At 40.5% G+C, this 13,642-nt stretch overlaps 1 protein-coding gene across 2 annotated transcripts in view; it reads right to left on the bottom strand.

Moving 5' to 3' along the window:
• akap6 (A kinase (PRKA) anchor protein 6) overlaps window positions 1-13,642 on the bottom strand; it is a 107,071-nt gene that overhangs the window by 33,238 nt on the left and 60,191 nt on the right. For both annotated transcript variants that reach the window (XM_046855064.1, XM_046855065.1), the window contains exons 8-9: window positions 13,015-13,130; window positions 10,047-10,167 (exon numbers count right to left, since the gene is read on the bottom strand). In XM_046855064.1, the coding sequence (XP_046711020.1) occupies window positions 10,047-10,167; window positions 13,015-13,130 (237 nt within the window). The remainder of the gene's footprint in view (window positions 1-10,046; window positions 10,168-13,014; window positions 13,131-13,642) is intronic.

Here is a 13,642-nt window from a genome sequence, read left to right as displayed (position 1 = left end):
ATTACAGCTAATAAGCATCCGGGTCATATTATTAATCATCATACTCTCCATTATTTATCAAAAACAGAACACAAATAATGATGCATTAGTGTACAGCTAAATACATAGTACACAAGTATCCCAGTCAGGTGAATAGTTAAAAAAAAAAAAATCAGTTTTCTTTTTCTTTTTTTCCCCCACAGCTTTTCTCCAAGGATTTCTGACAGCAGGGAGAGCAGAATGCAACGGGCAGATCACGAGATGTGATGATGGTAGGAGCACACTCGTTTAATGCTATATCTCTCCGATCCTCTGGGGACTGAGCAACTGTTTCTCCAGACTCCCGTGAAACAGCAGGTGAGACAGTAATTCCTTTGGGCTTTCCACAACAGCAGAGCAAGGGAACATCACACACATACATACATACACACACACACACACACACACACACCAGCATGTTCTCTTGCATCCTCTCACAGCAGCACCAATATATATTATGCTCTTAGATTTTGTTTTCTGGGAAACAACTAATCAGAGGTTTTAACTATAGTGACTTTATTTTAATATTCAAACCACTGAGACATTTTGGAAATGCTGTAAGCTCATATACAAACCAATTATAGACATTGTTTACAGGGTAGAAATGTATGTTTCTGGATTTAGTGTCAAACTAAAGTACTGTATGGGAACAAACAATTTAAATGTATTCTTAAAGTTACAACACTGCTATTAACTTCACTTTGGTACTATACATTTTTCTCTGTTTGCTTTATCTGATCGTGACCCAATTCAGTTTTCTGATGTTGTTGTCAGTCTCAAGGGTCGACATATTGTGCATTCTGTAACGCTTTTCTACTCACCAGGGTTGTAAAGAGTAGTTAGATTAGTTACTGAAGCCTTCCTGTTAACCCAGATCAGTCTAGCCATTCTAACTGTTCACTAAATGTTTTTTTTGTGTCTGTTTAAGACATTGACGCAATGTCCATGTGATTGGCTGATTAAATAATTGCAGGTGTATAGATGTTCCTAATAAAGAGCATGTTTTAAGGTGTGCACCTGTGAGCCTGTGTGACTTTGTTCCCACAGCCTTCACTGGGAGAGAAAAGAGAAGAAAACGGCAAAAAGAGAGAACACCAAGTGGAAATTGAGTGAGATTTTTTTCGCTCTCCCACTTTCCCGGAGAGTTGTCCGTTGCTGTGGAGGCCTGTCCAGCATCCTGGAACAAAGCCAGTAAAACAACAGGAGAGGAAGACAACAACACAGCGCTCAGTCTGCCATTCGCTACAGCTCCAGCCGCACAAAGCCAGCATTACATCAGTGCACTAAAATGCCTTTATGACATCTATCGAACTGAAATTTGACTAGAATCACAGAAACTACGGGGTAAAAAGCAGCCGTGCAGGATTGCATGTTCTGTTTCATCCTCTGTCTATCTCTCTCAATCAGCTAATCGCCTCTCTCTCTCTCTCTCTCTCTCTCTCTCACTTTCTCTCTCATTCCTTGCTTTCTTACTTTCTCTTCTTCACTGCCTCAAAGCCATGGGAGTATTTGCTCACAATTAGAGCGCCACCCCCCCCTGCCCCTCATTGCTTTCAACTCATATGAGTAAACTTTCCCAAAGCCCCATAGTGCTTTCTTCAAGGCAAACATGCTAATACCAATGCCCTACTGCCTAGCTACTGGAAATACACTTTTAGAAAGACCGAGACTGAAAAAGAAAAAAAGAAAAGTGGATGGGACTGGGGTGGAGAGAAATATGTAGTCGACTTCAGAATTTATAAATGTGAACAGCACATATAATCATGTGCCAAGTAATATTAAACACACACACACAAATATATAGTATATATACATACATACATACATACATACACACACACACACACACACACACACACACACTGCACTTTTCAACTTCCTGTAATGTGTTGAAGGTCAAACTCACTGGTTTATCCTCATAGTGATGGGTGGCAATAGTGAGAATTGAAAGTGACAAGATTTAATTTTAATTATATGCTTTTAAATTATGTCAAATTGTGTGTAATGTTTACTTAAAGAATTTCTTCCCTTAAAGGAAGCCAATCATTTATGCAGGTAACTCTCCTTCAAAAGAGAGAGAGAGAGAGAGAGAGAGAGAGAGAGAGAGAGAATGACAAGGATACGATATAGTAAGTCACAGGCAGTCTTCAAATGCATAGTTGCATGTGTAAATTAAATACTAAGGCTGAGGATATTTTCCTGTAAAGAACAAAATACAACAACAGAATAAATAAACAACAGAACAATTTCAGAGGTCGATCAGAAGGTTGTAAGTTTGAATACCACAATCACCAGAAAATTTGAATACATGAAACATTTTCTAAAAATGTTGCACTTTTTTAACTTTCAGTGCTGCTTCATACTAAAAAAATGTATATACACATGATCAAACTGCTATTATATCTGTGCCAGGCAGAAGTCCTCTCTGAAAGTTGAATATCTCTGTGGTACTGAAATCATCGAGTCAGAGCATCGGCTGCTAAGAAAGTGGAGTTCGACATTTTTAAAAATGTCCTCCAAACAAATTCAGAAACCTCCAATTAAGCTAACCACACTGACATCTTATATTTGTGTGTATAATAAGCAATATGAAAAGTGCTGACAGCAATTAATCTATCAGTGTGGACATCAGCCAAGATCAGTACATACCAAGAGCAACAGGATGCTTAGGATATATATATATATATATATATATATATATATATATATATATATATATACACACACACACACGTGTGTGTGTGTGTGTGTGTGTGTGTTCATGCGCGTGCAAGTCCTTGTGCCAGGCTTAGGATGAAAGTGTGCCATCTAGTGGATAAAGTAGAACAGTGCATTTTTGGTGCTTTTCTTTGAGTATGCTGGCTGACAGCTCAGAGACAGGCCAATAAGGAAAAAAAACACACTCTCTCATCTCCTTTCAGCTAGAGCAGGTCTTTGGAAAACAAACTCAAAAACAGATATTTGACCAGCTGGCTGTCTTCAAGCCTGCCAGCACTCTGATACACACTGGCACTCACACACACACACACACACACACACACACACACACACACACACACACACACACACACACACACACGTGTGCTCTCTCTCTCTCTCTCAGAGTCTCTTTCTGTATACTTATTTTTTTTACCCTGTACTTTTTCTTTTTACATTTCTCAACCATGCACAATAACCAGTATATCTTAAATAAAAAAATCAAAAAATCATTCGCAATTCATATGGTTCGTCCTACTAACAGCTAAGCCTCTACATTCTACACCCCCTGTGGAGTTCAATGGAGCTGTCCAGATCTCCAGAGATCCCTAGATTTCGATCCAACCATACACTCTCCCGGTTGCTTAGATTGTGCCGTTCAAGTGTTGTTATAGCAACACCCTACTTAACCCTAAATGAAGGCAAGTGAGCAAAGCATCAGTAGGATATGTGTTTGTCTGCATCTCCAAATATTCACTCTGATGTCCGGATCTGTGCGCTTCACCTCAGAGCTGTGCATGTTTTAGCCCGAGTCCACCTGCTTATATGAGTTGGTGAGAACCCATCTTTAAGTGTACTAGGAATTTAAAAACAACAAATAGCAAAGAGTGTTGAAATTGTGGGATGACTGTTGGAAAACACAAGAGCTAGTGCATTATCTGGGGAAAAGTGGAGAATACAAGCAAGATGAATATGTGGAAATAAAACAGATGTTTGCTGTTATTACAGAATTGTCATTCTTTTGGTAAATGAATGACAGTACAGGAATTATGAACAGACTGAAAGGCTTGAGCACTTCATATTTGGAGAGATACAATCACTATGGAACAATACTGCCAGCTGATCAGGCATATGCAGACATCATCACACACTTTAATGCAAATTAATATCTAATGCATGTTTACAAAATTCCAGTACAAGCCTATCTGGGAGATATTGTGTGTGTGTGTAGCTAGGAGTGTGCAAATGTGATCAGAGACTTGAGGAATGAGAGTGCTACAGTGGGGAGCCCTGCATTAGTACAGTAATTAACCAAAACCCCACGGAAGGAACCACAGGAATCCATCAACACTGCAGAAGCCTTCCCTATCTCTAGTCTCCCCACTGACACCCCATATGAGCATTGCTCCCTGCCACACACACACACACACACACACACACACAAGACTAGATCAAACATTTTAGATCCCAAAACATAGACACAACACAACTACTCAACATGTATATGCAGATACATACAAATACACACACATACAAACATACCAAAGAGCCCAGACTAAACCTGGTGTATCTCTTAACATCCCATAATGCACAGACAGACATACACACACTAAGGCCAAACATATTAGATATCAAAACCTTGACATTGACACGACCACAACCCACAATGTGTAAACACATACCTCCCCCCCACCACCCACCCACACTCACACACACAAAAGTGTCCAGACTAAATCTGCTGCATACCTCAACACACTCACATACACAATAAATTAATGCAAAACACACACATACACACCTGCTAAATAAAACATATTAAATTGCAACATATTAGACACAACACAGCAATATCCCATAACGTGTGCATTCTCTCACACACGCACACACATGCACACGGACGCGCACACACTGAACCCCTGTAATTCACAGTGCAACTACAGCACAAGTTTCAAAGAGCAGTACAACCGAAAAGGTCCAAAAACGGTTCAGGATTGAAAAATGGTCTTTGATCTTTGAGATAAAAAAACAAATGTGTGAGTAAAAATCTGGATTAGGTGAAGAATATGAATGTTTTCTCCTAAATCTGTTGTCCACGTTCACATCCTAACAGCACACACACACACACACACACACACACACACACACACACACGTCTAGCCTGCGAGCGAGCGGTCGGTCCGCTAACGCAAAATAAGCTCTTTAAAGAAGTGAAACCAGTAGCAAATGGAGAACATGGCACACTGCCACATGAGGAGAAAGGAAAGGCATGAGAGAAAAGCAGAAACCGGCATACAAGAAGCACACGACTGTGTTTTCTGCTCTCTCTCTCTCTCTCTCTCTCTGTCTCTTCTTCTGTCTCTGTCCATCTCTGTCATATTGCTCCTCGGCTGCTCCTACACCTCTTGTCATCCCCTTGTTTCTCTCACACTGCGTATCATCCTTCTCCACCATCCTCTTTTCAATAATTCATGCGCTACGAGGACCGAACGACTGTCTTTCTTGACAAACAGTGTTTTGTTTAGTTTCTTTTCTTCTCTTTTTCTTTTTTTTTTCATTTAGAATCAATTGTGCTCGCTCACAAAATTCGTGAAGAATTGTTGAAGATGGCTTGATTTATTTGACACGGTCAGAGGCCCTGGCCTTTATTGCGTGCTAATGTTGACCATGTGCGAGTGAGCACGATGGGACGAGAGGGATGTGAGAGAGAGAGAGAGAGAGATAACTGGACTCAGATCAGCTCTTTCCGCAAGTGTGCTGGGGCTGAGTTTGATCTCACCGCCTGCATCCAGGCTCTACAGGACTTAGTGCTTGTTGCGTCTCTCCCCTGTGGAATGTCTACCCTTTTTTTTAAATCCCATTTCATCATAAGCAGCCATTTGAAGCACACAGACACACATCCACAGACATACACACACACCCAAACAAAAAAGAGGAAGAACAGGAGGGAGGGGTATAGAAAAGAAGTAAAAGGAAAAGAAAGAGAGCAACACTAGTAGAGAAAGAGGAAAAAAAAAAGGAGGGAGCATCAGACTCAACACTGGGTTCTTTGTGCTGAAGTCCTGGCACGGTACACACACAGTCACACACACAGGCGATGGCCCTGATAAAGGGTGTTGTGTTGCGAGTGTTTGTGGCTATTGGATCAGAAGGTGTGAGAGGATGGAGATAGAGAACGAGGAGTAAGGGTTTTGGCAGGCATTAGTGATGCTCTGATAGGTATGTGAGAGCGGAACAGTAATTATACTTTCGTCATTATTCTCCAGTATCTTTAACACCAATAATATTTTGGCAGCAACAGAGAAACAGTGTCATTTTCTTTTCTTTTCTTCTTATTTTCATGTCTACCAAATGAAATAAAAGTCAATGTGCAGTTACTCCAAACATGAGCTTCAATAGACTGAATCTCTGTACTACATAATAAGGGATAGTGTCTCTGCTGTCAATCACAGTGACACAAGCCAGTCACAGACATCCAGGAGATCCTGTGATGTAGTTCACAATATGCCTTGCAATATCTACCACTGTGAAAGTCAAAAGTTGTGAAGTGATGTGTATCCATACGGTTAAGCTAATAAAAAAACTTATGAAAAAAGTGCATGAACAAAGTCAGTGCTAAACGTATAGACAGTTTATGACAGCTACCAGCCAAACATGGTGACGCTAAACATGTGCTTTCACCCATATATATATATATATATATATATATATATATATATATATATATATATATATATATATATATATTTAAAAAAAATAGGAAAGTGCTATCAACCCTCTTCCACATACATAGTGTGGACAGTTTGTGGACATCAGACCATAAGATTCTAGGTGCTTTTTGAGCCTCCTATTCCATTTAATCCCAGTTTGCTGTTGTAATAACATCTACTCTACTGTTGTTGAGGAGATTAAGCTCATACAGCCACAAGGGTGTAAGTAAAGTCAAGTACTGATGTAGGTGAGGAGGCCCAGGGTGCAGTCAGCATTCCAAATAATCCCACTCAAGATCTTCCACTCCAACCCATGTAAACCATGTTTTAATGGACCTCGCTTTGTGCACAGGTGCATTGTCATGCTAGAACAGGATTTGGTTTTCTAGTTCAACGGAAGGGAAAATGTATTCCTACTGCATCCAAAGACATCCTATATAATTGTGCGCTCCAACTTTACTTTGGAATACAACTTTCCAGTCATATGTGGGTAACACAATGTTTCCAAAGTCAACATTACATGTAAAAAACATGTAAGCAATTGATTATTTTTCAGCTGCATTTCAAGAATTAATAAAAGCCACAAAAATGACTGTTTCAACTGCACTTCTAATGGTAATGTATTAAAACTGCCAAATGCATTGAAGGCGCATCGCTTCAATGCATTTGCACACCTCACAAAAGGTGACCTATGATATTCCCCCTGTTTAGATCAATTCCAGAATCCAATCAGTTCATGTGGATACTATGATAATTACATTTATATCCAATAGACATTTAGCACTCATTCATGATGAGAATCGTGGACAAACCGACAACCTACAAACAAAGTCTACAACAGTGTTTGTCCAACAGTAGATGCACAGTTTCTTCATGCGATAATTGGAAGGTCTCTGAAAGTGGGTGGAATCTCATAACCAACTTCAACTGCACTAATGCACACACACACACACACACACACACACACACTTTCCCACCCCGAGCCTCTACTCTCTCAGGGTCATGATAAGTGTTCACTTTTTTCCCTTTTCAATGAACAGTCACTCGCTTGCCTGCCAAGTTCCATAAATCCCTGCAGGCTTTTCCGGAAGAGTTTTATTAATTGTAAGCATCCTGAAAGAAAAAAAACTTTTGTTTACTTTCGGAAGGTTGTCCTGGTAACCGACTCAATCGCTGCTTCTTAAATGGACACTGCGGCTTTTAATCGCAGCGAGCCTGTTCATGGGGACTGAGACAGAGAGGAGTGCTATAGAAACACACACACACACACACACACACACACACACACACACACACACACACACACACACACACACACACTGTGGTGCCAATGAGAACTTTAACTAGTTACAATAATAAAATAAATCAAGATTAGACAATGTATATTAATCTGTATGTGAATCTGTATGTGTGGTGGGCTAACCAAAGAAAAAACCAAGTTGCAAATAGCATTGAGAACCTTTCAGAAAACAGAAGACATACAGTACAAAAAAAATACAAATGTTGAAATAAGGCCAGGGGACAGAGACAGGGAAAAGGGATATTTCTGAAAAAAAAAAAGAAGAGTTTGTTATAAAGCAGAAGATACACACAAAAAAGAGAGCAGATAAAGAAAAAAGCAAAGCGAAGCGGCGGGAGAGGAGATATGGTGGTGGTGATGAGAATCGCATGAAACGCCACCTGCTCCAGCTCCATAAAGCAGCAATGCGTCACGCTCACACAACCTCTGTAACTCTACCATTGCAGGCACGCTGTCAGACATAATGCAGATTAAACCCCATACACACGCGCGCACACACACACACACACACACACACACACACAAACGCGCACACACGCACGCACAAACACAAGCCATACATGCTCTCTAAGCATTGCACTCTCCCTCTATCAGACACAGTAACACAGAGCCACCATTGTCATCAGCGCTTTTCTTCTCTTATTGATGAAATAATTAATCCAGTTTTAAAACGTAAACATTCACTAATACATAATCTTCTCCTAATAAAGTGCAGCATGTGACTACACAAGCTGGTTTGTTGATTCAGAGAAAGGTTTTGTGTGTGTGTGTGTGTGTGTGTGTGTGTGTGTGTGTGTGTGTGTGTGTGAGAGAGAAAGCAAGATGAGGAAAGTTTGGTTAAAGAGAAGCTTTGATCAGTAGAGGCATCAGAGCGTGTTAGTTTAGACAGAAATCTGTTCCTGCTGTCAGTAAACAGTGAAGGCATTCACAGTCTGTAACACACACACACACACACACACACACACACACACACACACACACACACACACACTAATAAGCATTGCCTCTGATTGATGTCTGACTGGATTGAACGTTAATCAGAAAGAGAATGCACAGATGTGCTGCTTAACCCTGCTTATGTATTAATGCGTCTACGTGACCGCATGAGAAACGTTGAACTGTAAGGGCAGCCATTTTAGCGAAGCCATCGGCCGGTGTGAATGAGTGTGATCCGTGAGAGAGAGCGGGCCGGAGGTGTTGCATTACTGCAAGCTGAGACAGTATGCCTTACAGGCAAATGAATGAAAGAAAAAGGAAAGAAAGAAAGAAAGAAAGAAAGAAAGAAAGAAAGAAAGAAAGAAAGAAAGAAAGAAAGAAAGAAAGAAAGAAAGAAAGAAAGAAAGAAAGAAAGAAAAGGCATTATATTTCCTGCTCTCTATCTTACTGTAATATATGACTAATGGTAGAGGTCACTATGCCCGATGAGCAGGAAGATTAGTTCTGACCTTGGCGGTGACCTCGGGAGTCTCGGAGAAGAGGGAGTGATAAAGTACAGAGTACCGAGGGAGGAGGAAGAGGGAGCGGCTGGCTCTTGCCATTGCTTGTCATTATGGTTTGTTTCCAGTGCAAGCGGAGCTGGTTATTAATTTCATTCTTTTATGATTCACAATCTGCTCGCTTGAAATATGCCATATGCTCCGAGCAATTGTAGGATGACGAGTGTCAGGATCGGTCCAATAAAGGCAACCTAAATGAGGCTGATTTACAGGCCATGGCTTACGGCGAGCAGCGTTCTCTATCTCCCCTTCCGTGTGATAAAGCCCTGAATGTGGGCAAACGAATGGCTCCCAATCAATCCCCCATCCACGGCAGATAAAGGCAGGACACCCAGCACACACCCAGCACACACACACACACACACACACACACACACACACACAAGCACGATAACAAACACGGGAGCACAGAACATATTTATTAGGTAGGCATGCAATCAATAGAGTCCCCAAATCAGTTTGTATTCAATCAAGAACAAATATACTGACCTAACACAAAAGTAGCTGGCTTTATCTATCACTAATAAAAATTCATTGAGACAAGGTGAGTACATGGGATATAAAAAGAACAAGGCCCTATCTTCCTGCACTTGCTTCCTTTTCATTTACTACCACGTTGCACATTTTCTTCCCCGTTCTGTCCTTCATTGGTTACATCAACAAGTCATAGACTAAGCAGGTAAAAAATGGTTGCGATTTACTTTCCTGTGTGCCATCGTTCTGCTTTTTAGTCTGTTACTAAGAACAATATTTGATCGAATGAGGAAAATTGGGTGATGAACGAGCTCACAGAGCTCACTTTAGGTCAGTTTCTGATCCGATTCTCACCTTATAGAGATGCTGCTGCTGTTCCTCTGACATCATTAGCTCATGGCTGTCTGTCACAATGGACTCCATGTCCAGCAGCCAATCCCAGAGCCGCTGGTACTCACTCTCGAACTCTGATAGGCTGGAGAACGGAGGAGAGAAAAAGTACAGTTGTGTTAATGGTGCCCTGAAAGAGAATTTCTGGTTGACATAAACTGCATTCTCTCCTCATCTCTGCGGCTCATCTGGCTGGAGAATGGGTTCCTGGGCTGCGTGCAGCTCTTTTACTGAGGGAATATTTGACAAGTGGAGGTAATTACTTTGTCCCGTTAGTATGTGGCGCCGCGGTGCAGGTAAGTGAGGTGTGAAAGGGGTCGGAAGCAGAAGGGATCTTTAACCTGCGCATTGAGTGACGGATCCTGCGCCAGAACAACTTAATTAAACATGACTTCACCTCCCTATTCCCAGAGCCTGCCTTCAGCCTCGACATGAAAGGACATCAAATATTTATGAAAGGACCAGAAGCCATTGTGTCCATACTCACACGTGCTCACACACACACTCCGTAGACATATTACTGCACACACACGCAAACAAACACCAACAACAATTGAGGGGACACACACACACGCACACACACACACACACACAATCATTGGTGTCTGTGCTTTTGCTGTGTGGGCCTCAGCAGGAGGGCCACGTGTTTATAAACATAAGTGGGGAAATTGTTTTGCATTCATACTGCTTCAGAACACTTTGACAGCTATGTCAAACTAGTGCCATTTTCATTGTCGGGTTTTTATAAGCAATCCAGAGAGTTGTCCCCAAAGGGAGGAAGAAACTATGAATAAGATTACACAAATAACCATCAAAAAGCGAAAGAAAAATCAACACTTCTCCTTTATTGCAACTCAGCCCAGACGCAAACTAAACAGAAGACTGGGACTTGAATTGCGCTGCTACATATGTAATTTCAACAATCGCTGTGGCGTGTATTTGCATATCGAAGCAGGGTTTGATGAAACGAAACAACGGTGGAGAGAATATGAATATTTTAGCTACTTGGAAAAATGACGTCGATCAGCCAGATGCGACTGAAGGACTGGAACAGTTTTAGAACTCAATGTGTGGTTTGGAAGTTAAACATACAAATATATTACACTATGCCACCGCAGACTGTTTGGCCTTAAAAAAAAACTTAAAATACTTTGGCCTTAAAAAATTTGTCCTATAAACAAAGCTAACCAAATGAGGTAGAACTGTGTAAATACTCTTTCACACATGCCCACTGGACACTGGTTCAACAGCTAAGAATTAACACACGAAGTTTTCATTTAATGTTTAAACTTCATGCATTTCATAGTGCTGTGGCAAACCATGATGTTGTAACCTCGGCACATGTTTCCGATGTCCACCACCTGCTGCACTACACGCATCAGCCAAAGTGCAATCAGGCTAGGATTTTGTTTTACGAGGTAAATTAATCAGATTAATTGGTGTGTTTCGGAGATTTTACCCAACGGGGCTCAATCCTGGGTCCCTGCAGCGAAAAGTAGATGCCCAAGAGTAGAGAATGAACAATAAGCCAGAGTTTCTATTAAATAGAATCTATAAAACAGCAGATTCCATGACAGATTAAAAAGAAAAAAAAAAAAGAAAAAATATTCAAGTGCACAGTGGTAAAAAAAATGTTCCTGTACTATCTAGCCACACTTCAATTAAACATTGTGATTGAAAAAAAAGTCAGCAGATTAAAATCATCTTTTGCATACAATGAGATAAATAAAAAAAATAAAAACACCAAACTTAGTAGTATGCACTTATCACGCTAACTAACAGATCATCCATTATTATACTCTTATCTACCAGATTTCAGCCCAATCTTAATGCAATTTTTTTTAAACTGCAGTTTTTATCTTGCTTAGTGGGCTAGTTAATAAATATATAATCTCAGCTGTAATACATGACGGAGTGCTCATGAGCAGGTAAGACACTGTTTTCTTTTAATGCTTGAATATGGTTTCCAAATGTTGTGTGTTATAAGTCTGGCAACCTCAGCTCTAAAGTGTGTTTCTGGGAGGAATTACTGTACTGAATTCTTGATCAGCCCCCAAGTCAGCCACTCAAGTCCAGCCTTAAAAGGTCGGCCTCCTTATTGACACCTCTCACAGCTCATGGAAAGTGACACTTTTATAGAAGGTGATATTTAATTTATGGTGTTTAATACAAGCTTCCATTCCGTCACTGCTCCGCTGCCCAGTCAACCCTCCTTTAAAACAAACAGTCTTTCTAGGGAGAGCTGTTGATTGGTGATTGAATGGCAGACGTCCCATCTCTCTGTCAGCAGAAAGTGTGTGCGTGTGTGCATGTGTGTGTATGTGCACATGTGTGTCTGTGTGTGCCATACAGAGGCGTGTTGGAGGAGGAGAAGTGGAGAAAGGCAGCCCAGGCGATAGCTTTCGACAGGCCCTCCCTCTAGACATGTTTCTAAGCAAAAGGTAAGGGCCAAAGAGTCAAAACAATGAATCCTTGAGCAGGCAGCTCGTCATTAAAATTCAAAGGATCATTACAGTTTTTTTTTCTTCTGCAAAATAAATCATTAGAATGAAGGGCTTAAAAGGATTAAAACGATGCTTGATTCAAAGCCAAGGCACAGAGGCAGGTCCAACCTCCCGAGTTTGTCTACTGCATTAGGGTATAAGAGACAGAGAGGGAGGGCCGCCTTTAAACTGACAGGACAAATCCTACAAATCAGCTACTTGCTTTAGGTCTGGCTTCACAAAAATGAAAATGATAGAGGTATTTCTATAATGTATGTATAAAAATCATAATTTACGGTTGTTAACATACCAGGAACATGTACTATATACAAAATTATACAAATAAAATTCATATATCTCAAGTTAAATTGCATGCATTTACTAACTGATTAAAATTTTTTTATTTATGTCCTTTTAGTAGTGTGGTCTGTGAATGGCTTCTCCTGTACCTGGTGGACTTGAAAGAGACGTTTTTGTTTCTGCTGGAACAATAGTGCTGCTGTCCAAGTTTCATACTGATCTGATCCAGAATTTCAGTCTGGGCCTCTCTGTAACACTGCTGAACCTGTTACATACACAAACACAAACAACACCACATCAAATTGCAGATTTTCAAACTTTCTGTGTTGTTTATATACAGATAGGTGACAAACTAAAAGGAAAATATGATATATGTTATTCTGTGACATTTTTGAGACTGTTTTTGATCTGTAAATCAATATTTGTACACATTTTTACACACCTAACCTGGTGGGAATGGTCTTCTTCCAAGCACGGGCAAGAAGGCTCAAGAAATGGGTTTGGTCATTTTTAACTTTACTCATTTTGATTGTTATTAATGGCATTTCAAGACAGACAGTTTTCTTTTATCCAGTCTCACTAATGCAATGCAAATACAAATGGATATTATATAAATGAACTGAACAAGACGGGACTGTTATAAAGAGCTCTCCATGGCATCTTCAAAACACCAACTGAGAGAACATCTTTTGTAAGAATGAAATTCCTTATTCCACTGCAGTTCCAGAAACATGTAGAATCTATTCCAGAAACCACTGAAGCCATTCTGACAGCTCG

The sequence above is a fragment of the Silurus meridionalis genome, chromosome 8 (assembly GCF_014805685.1).
Source record: "Silurus meridionalis isolate SWU-2019-XX chromosome 8, ASM1480568v1, whole genome shotgun sequence".
Classification (NCBI taxonomy): Eukaryota; Metazoa; Chordata; class Actinopteri; order Siluriformes; family Siluridae; genus Silurus; species Silurus meridionalis.
This window is presented reverse-complemented; position numbering and strand designations above follow the sequence as displayed.